Here is an 18,100-nt window from a genome sequence, read left to right as displayed (position 1 = left end):
TGTCATAAAAAGTTTTTTAAAATCAGACGCCATTTTTATGGAAATTTACGACACGGTGAAGTGCTGTTCTAAATTACTGTAAAAATTAAATAATTTACTACATTAAAAGCTCTAATATCTGGTGCTTAGCTCACCAGACGTATCCATCATGTATGATACCGAAGACGATCAATATGAGGAGGAAGACGTTGAAGAAATCTCTTCTGAACTTTGGCAAGAAGCTTGTTGGATTGTCATCAACGCTTACTTTGATGAAAAAGGTTTAGTACGACAACAACTCGACAGTTTTGATGAATTTATTCAGATGTCTGTCCAACGAATTGTAGAAGATTCGCCCCCCATAGAACTACAAGCAGAAGCTCAGCATTCGTCTGGAGAAATTGAAACTCCACCAAAGTATCTATTGAAGTTTGATCAGATTTATTTATCGAAGCCAACACATTGGGAAAAGGATGGTGCCCCATCGCCTATGATGCCTAACGAAGCACGCCTTCGTAATTTGACCTATTCAGCCCCACTCTACGTTGATATAACCAAAACTATTGTAAAGGATGGAGAAGACCCTATTGAAACTCAACATCAAAAGACCTTCATTGGAAAAATTCCAATCATGCTGCGGTCAACATACTGTCTATTGAGCAATTTAACTGACAGAGATTTAACTGAATTGAATGAATGCCCTCTAGACCCTGGTGGCTACTTCATTATTAATGGATCAGAGAAAGTACTTATTGCTCAGGAAAAGATGGCAACAAACACTGTGTATGTGTTTAGTATGAAAGATGGCAAATATGCTTATAAAACCGAAATTCGATCATGTTTAGAACACAGTTCTAGGCCCACATCCACTCTATGGGTTAACATGATGGCTCGTGGTGGGCAAAGTATCAAGAAGTCTGCAATTGGTCAGAGAATTATTGCCATTGTGCCATACATAAAATCTGAAATACCCATTATGATTGTATTCAGAGCTCTTGGATTTGTAGCAGACCGAGATATACTTGAGCATATTATCTATGACTTTGATGACCCTGAGATGATGGAAATGGTAAAACCCTCTCTTGATGAAGCTTTTGTGATTCAAGAACAGAATGTGGCACTGAACTTCATTGGAGCTCGTGGAGCCCGGCCCGGTGTTACCAAGGAGAAACGTATGAAGTATGCCAGAGAAATTTTGCAAAAAGAAATGCTGCCTCATGTTGGAGTTTCTGACTTCTGTGAAACCAAGAAGGCATACTTCTTAGGATACATGGTCCATAGATTGCTATTGGCTGCATTGGGACGCAGGGAACTTGATGACAGAGATCATTATGGAAACAAGAGATTGGACTTGGCTGGACCTCTTTTGGCATTCTTGTTCAGAGGGTTGTTTAAAAACTTGTTAAAAGAAGTAAGAATGTATGCCCAGAAGTTCATTGACAGAGGAAAAGACTTTAATTTGGAACTTGCAATCAAAACAAAGATCATTACTGATGGTCTCAGATATTCACTAGCTACAGGCAATTGGGGTGATCAAAAGAAAGCTCACCAAGCCAGGGCTGGAGTGTCCCAGGTGTTGAATAGATTGACATTTGCTTCAACACTATCACATTTACGTCGTGTGAACTCACCCATTGGTCGAGATGGAAAGCTAGCCAAACCTAGGCAGTTACACAATACTCTGTGGGGAATGATTTGTCCAGCTGAAACACCTGAAGGTGCTGCTGTCGGCTTGGTAAAGAATTTGGCCTTGATGGCTTACATCTCTGTTGGAAGTCAGCCATCTCCAATTCTGGAGTTCTTGGAGGAATGGTCTATGGAGAACTTGGAAGAAATAGCACCATCAGCTATTGCAGATGCAACCAAGATCTTCGTGAATGGTTGCTGGGTCGGTATTCACAGAGACCCTGAACAGTTGATGGCTACATTGAGAAAACTGAGACGTCAAATGGACATTGTTGTGTCAGAAGTAAGCATGATTCGTGACATAAGAGACAGAGAAATTAGAATCTACACAGATGCTGGCCGAATCTGTCGCCCATTACTGATTGTTGAAAATGGCGCTCTTTTACTGAAAAAGAAACATATTGATAATCTCAAGGAGAGAGACTACAACAACTATGGATGGCAGAATTTGGTAGGAAGTGGTGTGGTAGAATACATTGACACTTTGGAAGAAGAAACAGTCATGATAGCAATGAGCCCTGATGATCTTGCTCAAGTAAAAGAATATGCCTACTGTACCACTTACACTCACTGTGAGATCCATCCAGCTATGATATTGGGTGTTTGTGCATCCATTATTCCATTCCCTGATCACAACCAAAGCCCCAGAAACACCTACCAAAGTGCTATGGGTAAGCAGGCTATGGGTGTCTACATCACCAACTTCCATGTACGGATGGACACACTTGCTCATGTCCTGTATTACCCTCACAAGCCACTTGTGACCACCAGATCCATGGAGTACTTGAGATTCCGAGAGTTGCCAGCCGGTATCAACTCTATTGTCGCCATTCTCTGCTACACTGGTTATAACCAAGAGGACAGTGTCATCTTGAATGCATCAGCGGTGGAAAGGGGATTCTTTAGATCTGTGTTCTATCGATCCTACAAAGACTCTGAATCCAAGAGAATAGGAGATCAAGAAGAACAATTTGAAAAGCCGACTAGACAGACTTGTCAAGGAATGAGAAATGCTTTGTATGACAAGCTAGATGAGGATGGCATCATTGCCCCAGGTATCAGAGTATCAGGTGACGACGTCGTCATTGGCAAAACTATTACACTACCAGAAAACGATGATGAGTTGGAAGGAACTACTAAACGTTACTCAAAACGAGATGCTTCAACATTTTTGCGTAACAGCGAAACTGGTATTGTAGACCAAGTCATGTTGACATTGAACAGTGAAGGGTATAAGTTCTGCAAAATCCGTGTCCGATCAGTTCGTATTCCACAGATTGGTGACAAGTTTGCTTCCAGGCACGGACAGAAGGGAACCTGTGGTATCCAGTACAGGCAAGAAGATATGCCCTTCACTTGCGAAGGACTTACACCAGACATCATTATCAATCCTCACGCTATTCCATCGCGTATGACAATTGGTCACTTGATCGAATGTATTCAAGGAAAAGTGTCCTCCAACAAGGGTGAAATCGGAGATGCGACACCATTCAACGATGCCGTAAACGTGCAGAAAATATCCTCACTCCTGCAAGAATATGGTTACCATCTTCGTGGCAATGAAGTTATGTACAATGGACACACCGGAAGAAAGATAAACGCGCAAGTCTTCTTGGGACCTACATACTACCAACGTCTCAAGCATATGGTGGACGACAAGATCCACTCTCGTGCCCGAGGGCCGGTGCAGATCCTTGTGAGGCAGCCTATGGAGGGCAGGGCCAGGGACGGAGGGCTGCGGTTTGGTGAGATGGAGCGCGACTGTCAGATCGCGCACGGCGCGGCGCAGTTCCTGCGCGAGCGCCTGTTCGAGGTATCGGACCCCTACCGCATCCACGTGTGCAACTTCTGCGGCTTGATCGCCATCGCTAACTTGCGCAACAACACGTTCGAATGCAAAGGATGCAAGAACAAGACGCAGATATCCCAGGTGCGGCTGCCGTACGCGGCCAAGTTACTGTTCCAGGAGCTCATGTCGATGAACATTGCTCCTCGCCTTATGGTAGTTAGTTAAGAATAATGAAATATAATTCCTAATGTAAGTTTTTTTTGGACAAATAAATGATCGTAAACATTTCAAAACTTGTTTTTATTATCACAAATTGACAACATTAAATGCAGCTTACTTAACACAACAATCACAATACAAAAATGTAGAGTAAACTTCTTACATACTTTTGTTAATTTATAAATATCTATAAAATGCAATGAAAAAGATTTGAGGTAAATTCATAACATTACTTAGTGGAAGTGCTTGATTAGAAACTAGATAAACTGACTGGCTATCATAGAATAAATTTTATTCTGGCTATCCACCTAGTTCTAGGATGTGGCGCTCGGATTGTAGAGGTGAGGCAACTTACAACTGAAATAATTATTTAAAATAACAGGGTCTTATTCGTAAATACCTCATCCTGCCCCAATGTCACATCAAATCCAGAGGAGTGTTACAATGTTAAGTAAGTAAATAAAAACTCTTTACTTTTTAACAAATAAATAATTAACGTAAGTATATTAAATATCATGATTTTGAGAGAGAAGGTTCAAAATAATAGTTATATATATTTTAGTAAGTACTATAAGTAGGTATTCTAAACCAAAAAATGTCTAAGTTCAGTAGATTAAGTATGTAATACGTATTTTCTCCAAAGTAAACATCTTATCATTAAATAGTCATGAAGATTCTACTGAATAGTGCATCAAAGACTAAAACAATAGGTAATAAGAATTCGACCAAAATTTTAAATTACCTAATAGTATAAGTAGGTATGTATTGTAGATATTAGGTAAACTTTTTCAAGATGTATTGCTATTATGACTAATGTGCAGTTTAGAAAAGTATTAAGTGCGATATAATGTAGGTTTACGATTCTAAATATTCATACAAACTCCATTTTCTACATTACAAAGGCACCATTGTACTTATAAAAAAACATTCTCATATTCAAAAGAGAAAAGTAAAAACTGGAGTTACTCTTACATTTATTAAATTCTGTACAACATAAGCATTCTGACATTATTGGTCATTTTACGTAGGTATTGCACTGATTCCTAAACTATACTGCACGCCTAAACAATTATATACATTAACATACTAACATTCAGAGTCAGACTTTGTAGAAAAAGTAGGTAAGATAAATCCGAGTATCTTAATATTGCTAGGCGGACCGGATAGCTGGCATCTGCTTCGTTTCGCAATAAGTACCCTGCGTCCGTATTACAGAAGGTAAATAATTATTTAGCCCGCTTATTAGATATGTCATGCTTGCTTCTATGCAACGTTACTTTTACAAGTTACCAGATATGTCCCTAACTCGTAGCCGTGGCTCGGTCAGGCTGTCATCTTTTCATTTGAGTATTCATGATATTTGTAGGCGATTAGTTCACTGCGGCGCGGGTCGAATCGCCCTCGGTTCTTCGTTGCCTTCCTCTTCTTTCGGTCGACTCCATTTGATCATTGTTTCTGGCGATCGGTACAGGAACACCAGCTTAGCAAATAGGTCTTCTTCTAAAGTCATTTCCATCGCTTCCCGAACCTGAAAACATTGAAATATACCTATTAAAATCTTCATAGGAAAAAATAAGAAGAAACGTAAACTTTCAGATGAAGACTTATGAGATTCAAAGATTAACTGCGCCAGACCTACGTGTAATACAGGTTTATACGCAAAACCTGTATAATACATAGTTTATGCATCGGTACATTTTCCGTCACAAGTTTCACCACACTTTCCGCTAGAGGCGCCACTTTGTATGCATCTCACAACGTAATTTTTCCTCGTTTGTTTCAACCCAGATGTACCCACAGCTGCACTCACCAGGTAGATGTCGAGGCACAGTTGGAGCACGCGGTCCACGTTGGGCAGGTCGTCGAACATGATCTTGCTGTAGATGCCGGAGAAGAAGCCGCGCAGCACTCGTGACGCCAGGAACACGAACGTCGTGTACAGACCGATTATGCTGGAAATATATAAAAAGAGGTAGTTATATAACACTATTGTAATGTGTATATTAAAACCGAATTTTACAGTTGGTTTGTAATTATAAATGTAAAATAATGATTACAGCTGCAGCTGTCGCTGCACAGGATCGTTATCGACATAGAAAACGTCAATATACCGCGATTGGCGGTACGCGCATTAAACGAGTTTATCGTCGTCGATAACGAACCCGTGTGGCCCTGCCTGGGCTCTGTTATCTGCGAATCAGATCTTTTGACATGTTAGTAAGTCTGTAAATCAATATATTTTTATCACTCACCCTCCCCCGGAGATGAAGTTGAGCGTCTCCGGGAACAGCTTGTCGTTGAACGTGTACATCACCAGCATGTCGCAGTTGTTCAGCGGGATCGACAGCAGCGGGTCCTGGGGCAGAATTAGAAGAAGAGTTTAGTAACTTTGAGGCCATAATAGGAATTGCTAAGGTCGGATACACGCCAGACCTACATATTTTTGCTAAATCCCTCTTCATAAGTCTGTCATAAATAAATATGTGTTACAAATTGGTATAGTAAGCGGGTGGATAACTTTTGTCTACAGGCCGCCATTATCATAACAACATTGTCATTCTTTTTCTGCATGGCATATACTTACTACGTCTCATACACAGTTGTCACCATACCAGTCACATAGATCTCATCACAGTTCTCACCTGCGTGTCACACAGTTCTCACCTGCGTATCACACAGTTCCCTCACTCGCCAGTAGGTGGCGGCGCGGTCTCGCTCTAAGCGTAGTTGCACGTCGCGGTAGTAACTATCACACAGTTCTCACCTGCGTGTCACACAGTTCCCGCATTCGCCAGTAGGTGGCGGCGCGGTCCCGCTCGAGGCGCAGTTGCACGTTGCGGTAGTAACTATCACACAGTTCTCACATACATCTCGCCACAGTTCTCACCTGCGTATCACACAGTTTTCACCTGCGTGTCACACAGTTCTCACCTGCGTATCACACAGTTCTCACCTGCGTGTCACACAGTTCCCGCACTCGCCAGTAGGTGGCGGCGCGGTCCCGCTCGAGGCGTAGTTGCACGTCGCGGTAGTAGCTATCACACAGTTCTCACCTGCGTGTCGCACAGATCTCACCTGCGTGTCACACAGTTCTCACCTGCGTGTCGCACAGATCTCACCTGCGTGTCACACAGTTCTCACCTGCGTATCACACAGTTCCCGCACTCGCCAGTAGGTGGCGGCGCGGTCTCGCTCGAGGCGCAGCTGCACGTCGCGGTATAATGTAACTATCACACAGTTCTCACCTGCGTATCACACAGTTCCCTCACTCGCCAGTAGGTGGCGGCGCGGTCTCGCTCGAGGCGCAGTTGCACGTCGCGGTAGTAGCGGTTGTCGGCGTCGCCGCCGGGAGACGCCACGCTGAGCTGGTACAGAGGCTTGGCGGTGCCCTTGTTGAACACTTTGAGGAACTTGGGGAATAGCTTCTTTATGTTCAGCCTGGAATGAGAGATGGTATGTAAAAAATATGCACAATATTGAGGTATACCTACACATTCAAAAACCTATAACTAGGTTTTTGTCTACGTTATTTGAATATGGTTAGTTGGTTATTAGTATAAAGCTGTTGGTTTTCCATTCAATAAACTAAAATAAAAAATAAAATAGAAAAATATTGAATAGAATAGAATATTGGCGGTATGAATTTAAGGTTTCATTTTTTGACGTTAATTACGATGCAACGGAGCCTTTTTTTTGTTTTGGGAGAAGGGTGAAGTCTCTAGGGGAGTCTAACACAATGTCAGAAAAAGCGGATCGTTTGTCTCTCTGAAAGTATGAAGTAAGATAAACTAACCAAGTATCATCAGACGCCTGCCCCGACAGCATCTTCAGCAGTTTCTCTCTCTCAGGGTTCGGCTCGCCGTCGATGTAGGCCTCCATCGGCACCTCCCGAGAGTCCTCTATAGTGGGCGGGTTGTTCGCACTGTTGCTCGGGTGAGTTATTATGTAGCTGAATTTCACGCTTATTGTTGCGTCTGGAATAGAAGTGGTTAGTTAGATTAGATTCGTTAGATTATCGATAATAAATATCGCTTCTTGCAGACAGATGTTTGTAACGCATCAAAATGATGAATTTTTGTTTAAATAGATGGCGCTTGGGAGAGGCCTATATCCATCAGTGGATCTATACATAGGTACGTAGTATTTCTATTTAGTCTGTAGACTATACTGCATGAGACTGGTAAAAAGTGACACTTACTAGACACGGAGATATCAAGAGAGATGCTGAACTGCCGACATTGACATTTGTCTTATGAATCTTGAATCTTAAAAATCATTAACGAAACCAGCGATTTCCAAATATTTTTCGCTACGGATACCTTTTTGTCACCGTGTTTTGGTGGAACCTCTGGGTTCCGCGGGACGCTTATCGGAAACTAAAAATACAACACTCACTAGATACAGCCTCCCGCTCCAATCTATCCAGCTCTGGCGGTGATATCTCCCACTTGGACGTGGAGTTGGGGTTGATGCTGACGAAGGCCACGTCGTTGAACATGTAGTTGGAGAGGAACTGAGCCGTGCGGTCGATGCTGACAGTGTGACATTTGGAACGCTCCAAGAATGTTTATGCCAGAGTAGAATAGCTGTTGCGTTCGGCGAATAATAGAGAGGAGTATGCAAAGCTGACCGCCAACCTCCAGTTGTGGAGAGAAGAGGAAGAATATTTAAAACCAGCGGCTCTTAAATATTTTTCGCTACGGATACCTTTTGGGTCTAGGTACTAGGGTCCTGGACTAAATAGAGCACTTACTAGACACAGCCTCCCGCTCCAGCCTGTCCAATTCAGGCGGCGAGATCTCCCACTTGGACGTGGAGTTGGGGTTGATGCTGACGACGGCCACGTCGTTGAACATGTAGTTGGAGAGGAACGTCTGCGCGGTGCGGTCGCGCGCGTACAGGTTGCTCAGCTGAGAGTACTCCGCTTCTGTGAACCTGGGGGGAGAGTGCGGGTATTTACAAAACAACCAGTACTTTCGGTATATAGGTCTGACCATATTTTTTTTATATACAATAGGCCGCGAGATTCCGTGAACCTGAGGGGAGAGTGCGAGTTTTTACACCTTTTTGGTAACGGTAAAAGTAAATAGCACGGAAGTGGCGCCACCTAGCGATACAAGCACTGCACTACCTCCACGCTATACAAATTTACGCTGTTATTTACTGCTTGATCAGAAAAACCTACACTTGGGCCTCTGTGGGAGGGTGGTGAGAGGATGAGTGCTACAATAATCATTGGTATGTTTATGGACCTGCTTCTCATTCTTTCCCTTATCAGTGACCAGTGTCATATAAATCGCTGGACTAAATTTTGTCACTGTGGTGAAAGGATAAGATAGTAAATTTGATACGTCAATCGAGAAAGCTCCTTCCGTATATACAATACTGTGCCTAACTATAGAAGCCCTCTTCTCTACATATTATTATATCAAGATATCTATAAATGTGTAAAAGCGAGTATACCGTACAACTCTTGAAAAGCTCTAATTATATATAAAGTTCTACTTACACGTCAATATTATGCGCCTGCGCAGACATCTGGTAGACGGGCAGGAAGGGGCCGATGCGGATCTTCACCGTCACGTCGGTCGGCGGGTTGGGCTCTCCCACCTGGGATTTAACACATATTTTATATAATAATAACAACTGACTTGTGTGCTTCGCTTCAATACCCAAAGGACAAGGGTTAGATAGCCGGGTGAGGCCATATTTTTTTCCCAAGTTGGTTCGGACGTAGACGGCTGCTCACCTGATGTCAGCAAAGTTAAATTATCTATGCTATGCCATCGAATGTGCATGAAACACAGGCAATGTTGCACCTTAGTGCTCCCCTGTTGTGACATATATGCTTAAAAACCATCACAACCAACTTAATATTACCTAACTAAATAAACAAACTAGGTATATTACTCACCGTATTCCCAAAAGCGAAGAACACAAGCGGGAACCATATAATGGCGATGACGAAGGCGAGCACGGTGCCGCCGAGCAGGTACTTGCTGGTCGTGGACTTTTTGGCTCCACGGGGCGCCGGGAACTCGTCCTCCATGTAGCGACCGCACTGGAATGGGGAATATGAGCTTTATTTAGGAAGGGATTAAGGTTGTTGTTTGTGTGTACATCTTGGTGAGTAAGACAAAAGAAAGGCAAAATTTTACTGCGCAAAAAAATTGCTTGTTAGTTTTGTATTGGCTGACCCTCTAACTCATCTTACCATTATCATTAATGTAAAGGGCTTCGCTCCTATATGTGCGGGCTAAATTATAATAAAATTGCAATATCTCTTGACAATATTCTGTATTCTGCGGAGATGCGAAATTCTGTGAGAATCGGTAGCGTCCGGCTTTTGAGCTGATGCACCAAGAGTATCCTCACTAGCCGTAGGCAACATTTGAATGCAATAGTTTATTTATGGAAACTAACGACCATTTTTTTATTTAATCGAAACAAATACTACAGTCCATTAAATATAACATAATGTTAATGTTACCTTCAACAAGAACACACTGGCGAAGATGTCCTCCATCTTGAGCCAGTCCATGAGCGTCATGGAGGTGTCCGTCCAGATCCAGTCCATCAGCGTGCGCAGCTCGAACACGAACGGCACCGCCATGAAACTGAAAAAAAATGGTTGTTGTGATACAGGGGCGGAAAAGTATTTATTCTATCAACGGCTTTATAATGATATTGAAAACGTAATTAGGAGGAAAGTTCGGGATGGGATTTTGAATTGAAAAGCTAAAGTAGAAGGTGCAGGATTATTTACACGTGATGATTATATTTGGACGCAGGAGGTGAAAGAATGGTGAAAGGTGGCCGAGAAACGGACGTAGAGCATTTCCAGATGCTCAGAAGGCCTAGTGGAATTTTTTCTAAGCCCTTCGATCAGAGAAAGATAATGACATTGATGACCAAGTCGGCTCCGGGTGTCAGCTAAACGTAGCGGAGACCCTGAAGACGTCTTTACCCAACAGTGGGCAATAGAAGCCTGATGACGACTCTGTACGTACCATCTGAACAGCAGCATGTTGAGGAAGCGGTAGGACTTGCAGAGGAAGTTGCCGATGATGCGGCGCGGGTAGCCGCAGCGGATCTGCTGCGCCGACAGCAGTAAGTACACGCACTTCATCATGTACCACATGGGGGGCGGGTAGAGAGAGTTGAATGTTCTGGAGAGAGAGAGATTGTTAATATAGCGTGTTGCAAATGTGCTGTAGTAAGCAGAAAGGGTGTGACTCAGGAAGTCAATAGCAGTCACAGCAAGTGTACTTCCAGCATACTTAGTAAGAGCTTTTCTCAGAGTTCATGAAAAGTAAAAGAAAATTCACGTTTAATTTACAAGGTTATTGGTAAGGGCTGAAGGACCATTTTGTGGCGAACTCTCGAAATCTTACCTTCGAGTACCGTGTCTTTATAACCATCAAACCAACAGCGTAACCGTTCTTCCAGAAGAAACAACAACGTAACTCACCTCTCAGTAATAAACGGCAGCAATAAGAACATCCAGATATGCACGCCAATGACCAGCGCGTATTGAAACAGTATCTTGCCCAGTATGAACTTGCGCAGATACAGCGCGCGGTCGGTCACGATGAGAGCAAACTGCAGGATCAACATCACCAGGAAGGGAACGGGGTCCATTTTTTTATTAGTGGGATCGAAGCGTCTCTATAGTAGCATAGCCCGCCATAATGGCGCACCTACAAAGGTCCCTGAAATTGTCTCCTGCGCGTTGGCCAGTTACAAGTATTGTAAGGGCTGAAGGACCATTTTGTGGCGGACTCTCGAAACCTTGGAGTCCAGTGTCTCTATAAACATCAAACCTGCAGCGTAAACGATTTTCCAGAAGAAACAACAACTTCACTCACCTCTCAGTAATAAAAGGCAGCACAAAGAACATCCAGATATGCACTCCAATCACCAGCGCGTATTGAAACAGTATCTTGCCCAGTATGAACTTGCGCAGATACAGCGCGCGGTCAATCACGATGAGCGCGAACTGCAGTATCAACATCACCAGGAAGGGAACAGGGACCTTTTTGAATGAGTGGATTCGGATCGCCCGCCTATATAGTGGCATTATAACATGCACTAAAGTCGTCGCACGGTTGTAACAAATTCACCCCACACCTCCAAAAGCCCCTAAAATAGTCTCCTGCGCGTTGGCCAGTTACAAGCTAATTTTATACGGCCTGAAGGACCATTTTGTGCCGGACTCGCGAAATAATACCTACGAGTCCCGTGTCTCTATAAATATCAAACCAGCAGTAGTCAGTAACCGTTCTTCCAGAATAAACAAAAACTTCACTCACCTCTCAGTAATAAACGGCAGCACAAAGAACATCCAGATATGCACGCCGATCACCAGCGCGTATTGAAACAGTATCTTGCCCAGTATGAACTTGCGCAGATACAGCGCGCGGTCAATCACGATGAGGGCAAACTGAAGTATTAGCATCACCAGGAAGGGGATGGGGACCTTGTTCTCTTCGAGGTACGCTTGCACGCCGCCATCGCCTTGGTGCGTCTGTGGGAGACGAACACATAATTAAAAATCGTAGGCATAAATAAGAACAGCGGCCATCTGCGATGTTGCATTTTTAAGATGAATGATAAGTGAGGATCTCGGCGCGTCATAAGACCAATACCGATCCCGCGGCATATCGCGCACTATAATCTAATAGAGTCGAGCGGTATTGGCACATGGTTAAATTACGTGTTGGTTGGTAAGGGAGTAATGCCCATTTTGTGCCGTCTCACCAAATAGTCCCCGTGTCTCTCTATACCTCTCTAACGCAATCAATCACTTTCACAGATAACGACAGCAGACACGGTCAGGGCTTACTTACATTACTACCTAGGTACAGCTAAACAACGCCAACTCACCCCAAAAGCGGCGAATCCGAATATAACCACTAGAAAATTAGTGAAGTCGCACAGGAACATGTAGGCGTACACGTCGGCCGTGACGCGCGCGCCCGGCGCCAGCATGCGACGGAAGATGAATACTTACCTAGCTACAGCTTGTTTATAGCGATGCCGATGGAAGTGAGGAGGCGGCTTGTTGATACAATGATAATGTATCTTAAATAACCTACCACCGTCTTCCTTTTGCTTTATAAACATGTAGTTACTTACCTACATTTTTATCGACGGTAGAAAGGCTAAAATACGAAGCGACATTTTTTTCTATACAACGCTGGAATCTGCATTTTTTTCCGCGTTTGGCCAGGAATAAGACACTTTTTTTTAAGTCGCTTTGTCATTTTTGTCTTTCTAGCGTCGAATGCTTAACGCAGTGGGCACAGACCAGATTCCAGCCAACCTCCTGAAGTCTTTAGGCTCCGTAGGAACTAAACTACTTTATAACATATGCCTAAAAGTATGGAGGACAGGGCAGTGGCCCCAGGACTGGGTCGAATCCATAGTTATACCGCTGCACAAGAAGGGCTCTACGCGGCAATGTGGCAACTATCGCACACTTTCAATCATCTCGCACGCTAGTAAAATCATGCTTCGTATTATCAACGATCGACTGTCATCTTACCTGGACAGACAAATCCCGGCGGAGCAAGCCGGCTTCGTGGCTGGTCGAGGCACACGCGAACAAATTCTGAACATGCGCCAAATCATAGAGAAGTGTTACGAATTCAACAAGCCGGTCGTGCTGTGCTTCATTGACTACTCTAAGGCTTTTGATTGTGTGAACTGGCAGTCGCTGCTAAACATATTGCTGGAGATGGGCGTGCCGAAGCATCTTGCATTTCTCGTCCAAAATCTATATGTGGATAGTAGTGCCAGGATTCGTCTAGACGACACATACTCAAAACCCCTACGCCCGGAGCGTGGCGTCCGACAGGGATGTATTCTGTCGCCCAAACTGTTAAACATCTACGGCGAACACATAGTCCGAGCGGCGCTGGAAGGATGGGAGGGAGGTTTATCCATCGGCGGAAGGAAGATTAACAATCTCCGTTACGCGGACGACACCACCCTTGTAGCCACTAGCGAAGAAGAAATGGCCGTCTTGTTCGACCGGATTGAAGGCGAAAGTGCCAAACTTGGGTTGCGGATTAACAAGACAAAAACCAAACTGCTAACCGTGGACCGCGAACAAGTTCTGACCAACTGCAGTCACCTCAACACGTTAGACCGCGTAAGCGACTTCAATTATCTCGGATCTCTCATCACTAACGATGGAAATTGCGATAGAGAAATCAAAAGACGAATCCAGATTGCTAAAAGCGCCATGACCAAACTTGAGAAAATATGGAAGAATACAAATATCACCAAGCGTACCAAAGTGAGACTCGTCCACGCACTTGTCTTCCCTATTTTCTTGTACGGCTCCGAAACATGGACAATCAAGGCCAATCTAAAAACAAGAATCGATGCATTTGAGATGTGGATCTGGCGCAAGATGTTGCGCATACCATGGACAGCCTTCAGACGGAATGAATCAATCCTGAATGAGCTCAAAATCTCTGTGCGCCTGTCTGATATCTGCCGATCCCGCATGCTCAAATTTCTTGGGCATATCGCACGTAGTGGCCCAGAATCCCTTGAAAAACACATTTTGATGGGTAAAGTGGAAGGGAAAAGACGAAGGGGTCGTGCTCCTGCAAGATGGTGTGACCAAACCCAATCATATCTGCAACTCCGCCTGCACGAAGCTCTACACACTGCTGCAGACAGGAGCACTTGGAGGACACTGTCCCGGCCCAACCACAATGCTGTCATTGACTGATGATGGTCACGATCCCCATTCATTGGGGTACCGACTTTAATGAATGAATGATGAGCGTCGAATGGCTTTAATCAAGAATAATAATTCGTCGTGGTATAGCTTAGCAAAGAAAACTCACCCCAAAAGCGGCGAATCCGAATATGACCACTAGAAAATTAGTGAAGTCGCACAGGAACATGTAGGCGTACACGTCGGCCGTGACGCGCGCGCCCGGCGCCAGCATGCGCCGGAAGAACACGCTCCGGGCTTACATTACCAGGGTTCCGATGTATATTTACCTATTGCTTGTTTATAGCAATGGAGTGTGGACGCGGCTTGTGGATACAATGATGATTTATATTACAAAACCTACCACCATCTTTCTTTTGCTATATAAATATGTACCTACCAACCTACAATTTTATCAACGGAACGCTGGAAAGGCAAAAATATGGAATCGCTGGAATCAGAAGTTTTTTCAGCGTGTGTCGCTTAGTGATTTTTGCCTTACAGCGCTAGCGGCGGCACATGGCTCTCATCAGGCATATCATTCGTTATACTATAGTTTTTCCAAGTAAACTCACCCCAAAAGCGGCGAATCCGAATATAACGACCAGGAAGTTGGTGAAGTCGCACAGGAACATGTATGCGTACACGTCGGCCGTGACGCGCGCGCCCGGCGCCAGCATGCGGCGGAAGAACACGCTCCGGGCTTACATTACCAGGGATCCGATGCATATTTAACTAAGGCTTGATTATAGTATTTACCTAAAGCTTGTTTGTAGCTATGGAATTGTGGACGCGGCGATGGATAAATGCTAATTTATACTATAGAAAACCTACAACCACCTTTCTTTTGCTATATAAATATGTACCAACCTACAATTTTATCAACGCAACGCTGGAAAGGCAAAAATATTAAGCGGTTTTTTTTCACATACATGGCTGGAATCAGCAGTTTTTTCCGCGTTTGGCAAGGTGTCGCTTAGTATTTTTTTCCTTCCGGTGCCAGCGGCGGCTAATAGTTACTGCTCTCATCAAGCATAGAATCAATTGTGGTATACCTTATCACAGTAAACTCACCCCAAAAGCGGCGAATCCGAATATAACCACTAGGAAGTTGGTGAAGTCGCACAGGAACATGTATGCGTACACGTCGGCCGTGACGCGCGCGCCCGGCGCCAGCATGCGCCGGAAGAACACGCGAACCGGGGATAAGTAGCGCTTTACACTGTGGAGGATAATGTTCATAAGTGAGGAAAATCTCTTTTTTTATGATTTTGCAGATATGCGATCAGTACGTGTACAATGAACAGTTGTGTTGAGAGATTTTCGCTTGGTAAGGTAGCCCTCCCACTGTCAGCCACCCTTTATTATTTGCTTCCCCTTTTTATAGGTTATCCTATGTGTGCAGCTTCTTCAGGCGTCTGGTCTTAGGAGGAAACCCTTTTAAAACCATAAAACAGATCGTGATTTCGTCTCAGACGCGCAACGCGCATAACTTCACGGCATCTTTATCAATATAAACTCTTTCAATGCACATCCCACCAATCGAAGCGCAATGACGTGGCACGGTTTGACCATAGTACCGATGACTGGTGGGGTAAATAAAGAGTTCTCGAGAGCAGGTAAGTGTAGTGTGAGACGCCCAGAACCCTCCTTCGAAGGGTGACTAGATAAGGAAAAGTGTTGTTGTACTCCGTGCTAGAGACCCAGCATTGGATGAGCAGACAATACGTGCAAAAAATAAATAAAAATAAAACACTTACGAAAGCATTATAACTTGTGGATAGTGGTTGTAGGTGTTCTCGAATGTGGTTACCACTGCTATGATTGGCTCCTCATCATCGTTTACTCTGCAAACACCAATAAAAAAAATCATCATCCGTTTATTCATTGTGCGGGTAGTTCAAGTCATTGCGCCATCTAGTAGGAGAGAGCGATATCGTGATTCTTCTGAGATTGTCACTATAACTTACTTGTAATGGTCATCTTCAGGTGGCTTCGATGGGCCTGGATTTTCTTCGCCTTGGGAATGCGTTGACTTGGTTGACTTGTTTGACTCGTCATCCAAGTGTTTAGCTCTGGAAAGAAACCACATGATTATTTTATACGTTGGTATGAACTAAAATAGCAAAATGGAAATATGGGAAAAGTATCAAATAGTCAGTAATAGCCTAATCTATGAAATAATCTCAAGTTATAGAATGTATAGTTCTGTAATTACTCTGCTAATAATACCTCATAAGTAATACTACTAATTACCATATAATTACATAAATACCAAAATTATTTATTTCTGTTACCAAAATTTCTACTTCTCTCCATCAAACTACAAACCAAACTACCTAAAAACTCCCACATTCATAGCCATTACCTCCGTTTAGCGTACGCGTCCCGTATCCTATGCCACATCGACTGTCCGGGATGCACTTTCTGGGCTTCGATCATGCGCACTATATCATACTGCGAGTCCGATCTAGCTCTCGGTGAAGTTTCTAGCGCTCGAATAGCGCTGTGGAACCGACGCAGCAGCGTGCGGAGACTGGCTGGCGGATACACGGGTTTATGGGGATAGGAGTAGAGGTGGGTTTAGTGGGGTGGTTAGTAAGGTAAGGGTTTGGGGGTGGAGTTGGGTGGTTATCATGGATTAAGGGAGATATGGAAGTTAGAATATGGTTTCAAAGGATTGGCCAGCAACATTGAAAAGAATACCTAGGCTTTTAAGGTAGAGTAGTGCTGTCGTACTGCGATTTTAAAAAAATACCTACAATCTCAATCGAAGATCTGTGCGCGTAATCCCAAGGGTCTATGCTTCCCTGAGCTGCTTTAACGCACCGTTATATTCTGCCTTGTATTTCAAATGAACCTCACGCGTCTAAATTTTCGCGGATTCAAATTAAAGGTTCACAGCAGTACACTCACGGGCCAGTCCTGTCTCTGTACTACACTCACGGGCCAGTCCTGTCTCTGTACTACACTCACGGGCCAGTCCTGTCTCTGTACTACACTCACGGTCCAGTCCTGTCTCTGTACTACACTCACGGGCCAGTCCTGTCTCTGTACTACACTCACGGGCCAGTCCTGTCTCTGTACTACACTCACGGGCCAGTCCTGTCTCTGTACTACACTCACGGGCCAGTCCTGTCTCTGTACTACACTCACGGGCCAGTCCTGTCTCTGTACTACACTCACGGGCCAGTCCTGTCTCTGTACTACACTCACGGGCCAGTCCTGTCTCTGTACTACACTCACGGGCCAGTCCTGTCTCTGTACTACACTCACGGGCCAGTCCTGTCTCTGTACTACACTCACGGGCCAGTCCTGTCTCTGTACTACACTCACGGGCCAGTCCTGTCTCTGTACTACACTCACGGGCCAGTCCTGTCTCTGTACTACACTCACGGGCCAGTCCTGTCGGTCTGCTGCATGTACTTCCTGCCGACGAGCGCGCCCTGCCCCCGCACCAGCAGCTGCGTGTCGTCGGCTGTCAGTCGGTACTCCATGTCGCCGTGGACTTCTGTCTCCGGTGCCGACTCCTTCCATAGCCCGAGGGATTTTAGCATGAATCTGGGGATGATTGGCATTAATTTAGTACGAAAAAGTCAAGATAAGATACGTCAAGCGGACAGCCAGAGCGTATACCCGTAACGAGCGCCCAAAAAGACTATCTGCTCCGCATGTTAGCTTAACACAGAAGA

The 18,100-nt window shown here is 44.4% G+C and overlaps 2 protein-coding genes across 2 annotated transcripts in view; one reads left to right on the top strand and one right to left on the bottom strand.

Annotated features, from left to right (window-relative positions):
• The first annotated feature begins 18 nt into the window (after positions 1 to 18).
• Positions 19 to 3,747, top strand: LOC105387798 (DNA-directed RNA polymerase II subunit RPB2). Its single transcript, XM_011558582.3, has one exon. It carries the CDS (start codon positions 149 to 151, stop codon positions 3,677 to 3,679), a length of 3,531 nt encoding a protein of 1,176 aa, XP_011556884.1. The 5' UTR covers positions 19 to 148; the 3' UTR covers positions 3,680 to 3,747.
• LOC105387812 (piezo-type mechanosensitive ion channel component) overlaps positions 3,736 to 18,100 on the bottom strand; it is a 53,670-nt gene continuing 39,305 nt past the window's right edge. Inside the window, exons 39-53 of the mRNA XM_048631838.1 lie at positions 17,805 to 17,969; positions 16,379 to 16,483; positions 16,169 to 16,255; positions 15,483 to 15,630; positions 11,986 to 12,200; positions 10,684 to 10,842; positions 10,164 to 10,290; positions 9,588 to 9,734; positions 9,183 to 9,283; positions 8,427 to 8,608; positions 7,467 to 7,647; positions 6,919 to 7,111; positions 5,926 to 6,029; positions 5,484 to 5,625; positions 3,736 to 5,201 (exon numbers count right to left, since the gene is read on the bottom strand). Coding sequence (XP_048487795.1) covers positions 5,049 to 5,201; positions 5,484 to 5,625; positions 5,926 to 6,029; positions 6,919 to 7,111; positions 7,467 to 7,647; positions 8,427 to 8,608; positions 9,183 to 9,283; positions 9,588 to 9,734; positions 10,164 to 10,290; positions 10,684 to 10,842; positions 11,986 to 12,200; positions 15,483 to 15,630; positions 16,169 to 16,255; positions 16,379 to 16,483; positions 17,805 to 17,969 — 2,209 coding nt within the window. The 3' untranslated portion in view covers positions 3,736 to 5,048. The remainder of the gene's footprint in view (positions 5,202 to 5,483; positions 5,626 to 5,925; positions 6,030 to 6,918; positions 7,112 to 7,466; positions 7,648 to 8,426; positions 8,609 to 9,182; positions 9,284 to 9,587; positions 9,735 to 10,163; positions 10,291 to 10,683; positions 10,843 to 11,985; positions 12,201 to 15,482; positions 15,631 to 16,168; positions 16,256 to 16,378; positions 16,484 to 17,804; positions 17,970 to 18,100) is intronic.

This window comes from Plutella xylostella, chromosome 4 (assembly GCF_932276165.1).
Source record: "Plutella xylostella chromosome 4, ilPluXylo3.1, whole genome shotgun sequence".
Taxonomy (NCBI): Eukaryota; Metazoa; Arthropoda; class Insecta; order Lepidoptera; family Plutellidae; genus Plutella; species Plutella xylostella.
The sequence above is the reverse complement of the archived record's forward strand: the minus strand, read 5'-3'. Positions and strand labels throughout refer to the sequence as shown.

What these genes read in the sequence shown, in the direction of transcription:
- LOC105387798 (XM_011558582.3), top strand. Translation starts at nt 149, where the DNA reads ATGTATGATACCGAAGACGATCAATATGAGGAGGAAGACGTTGAAGAA.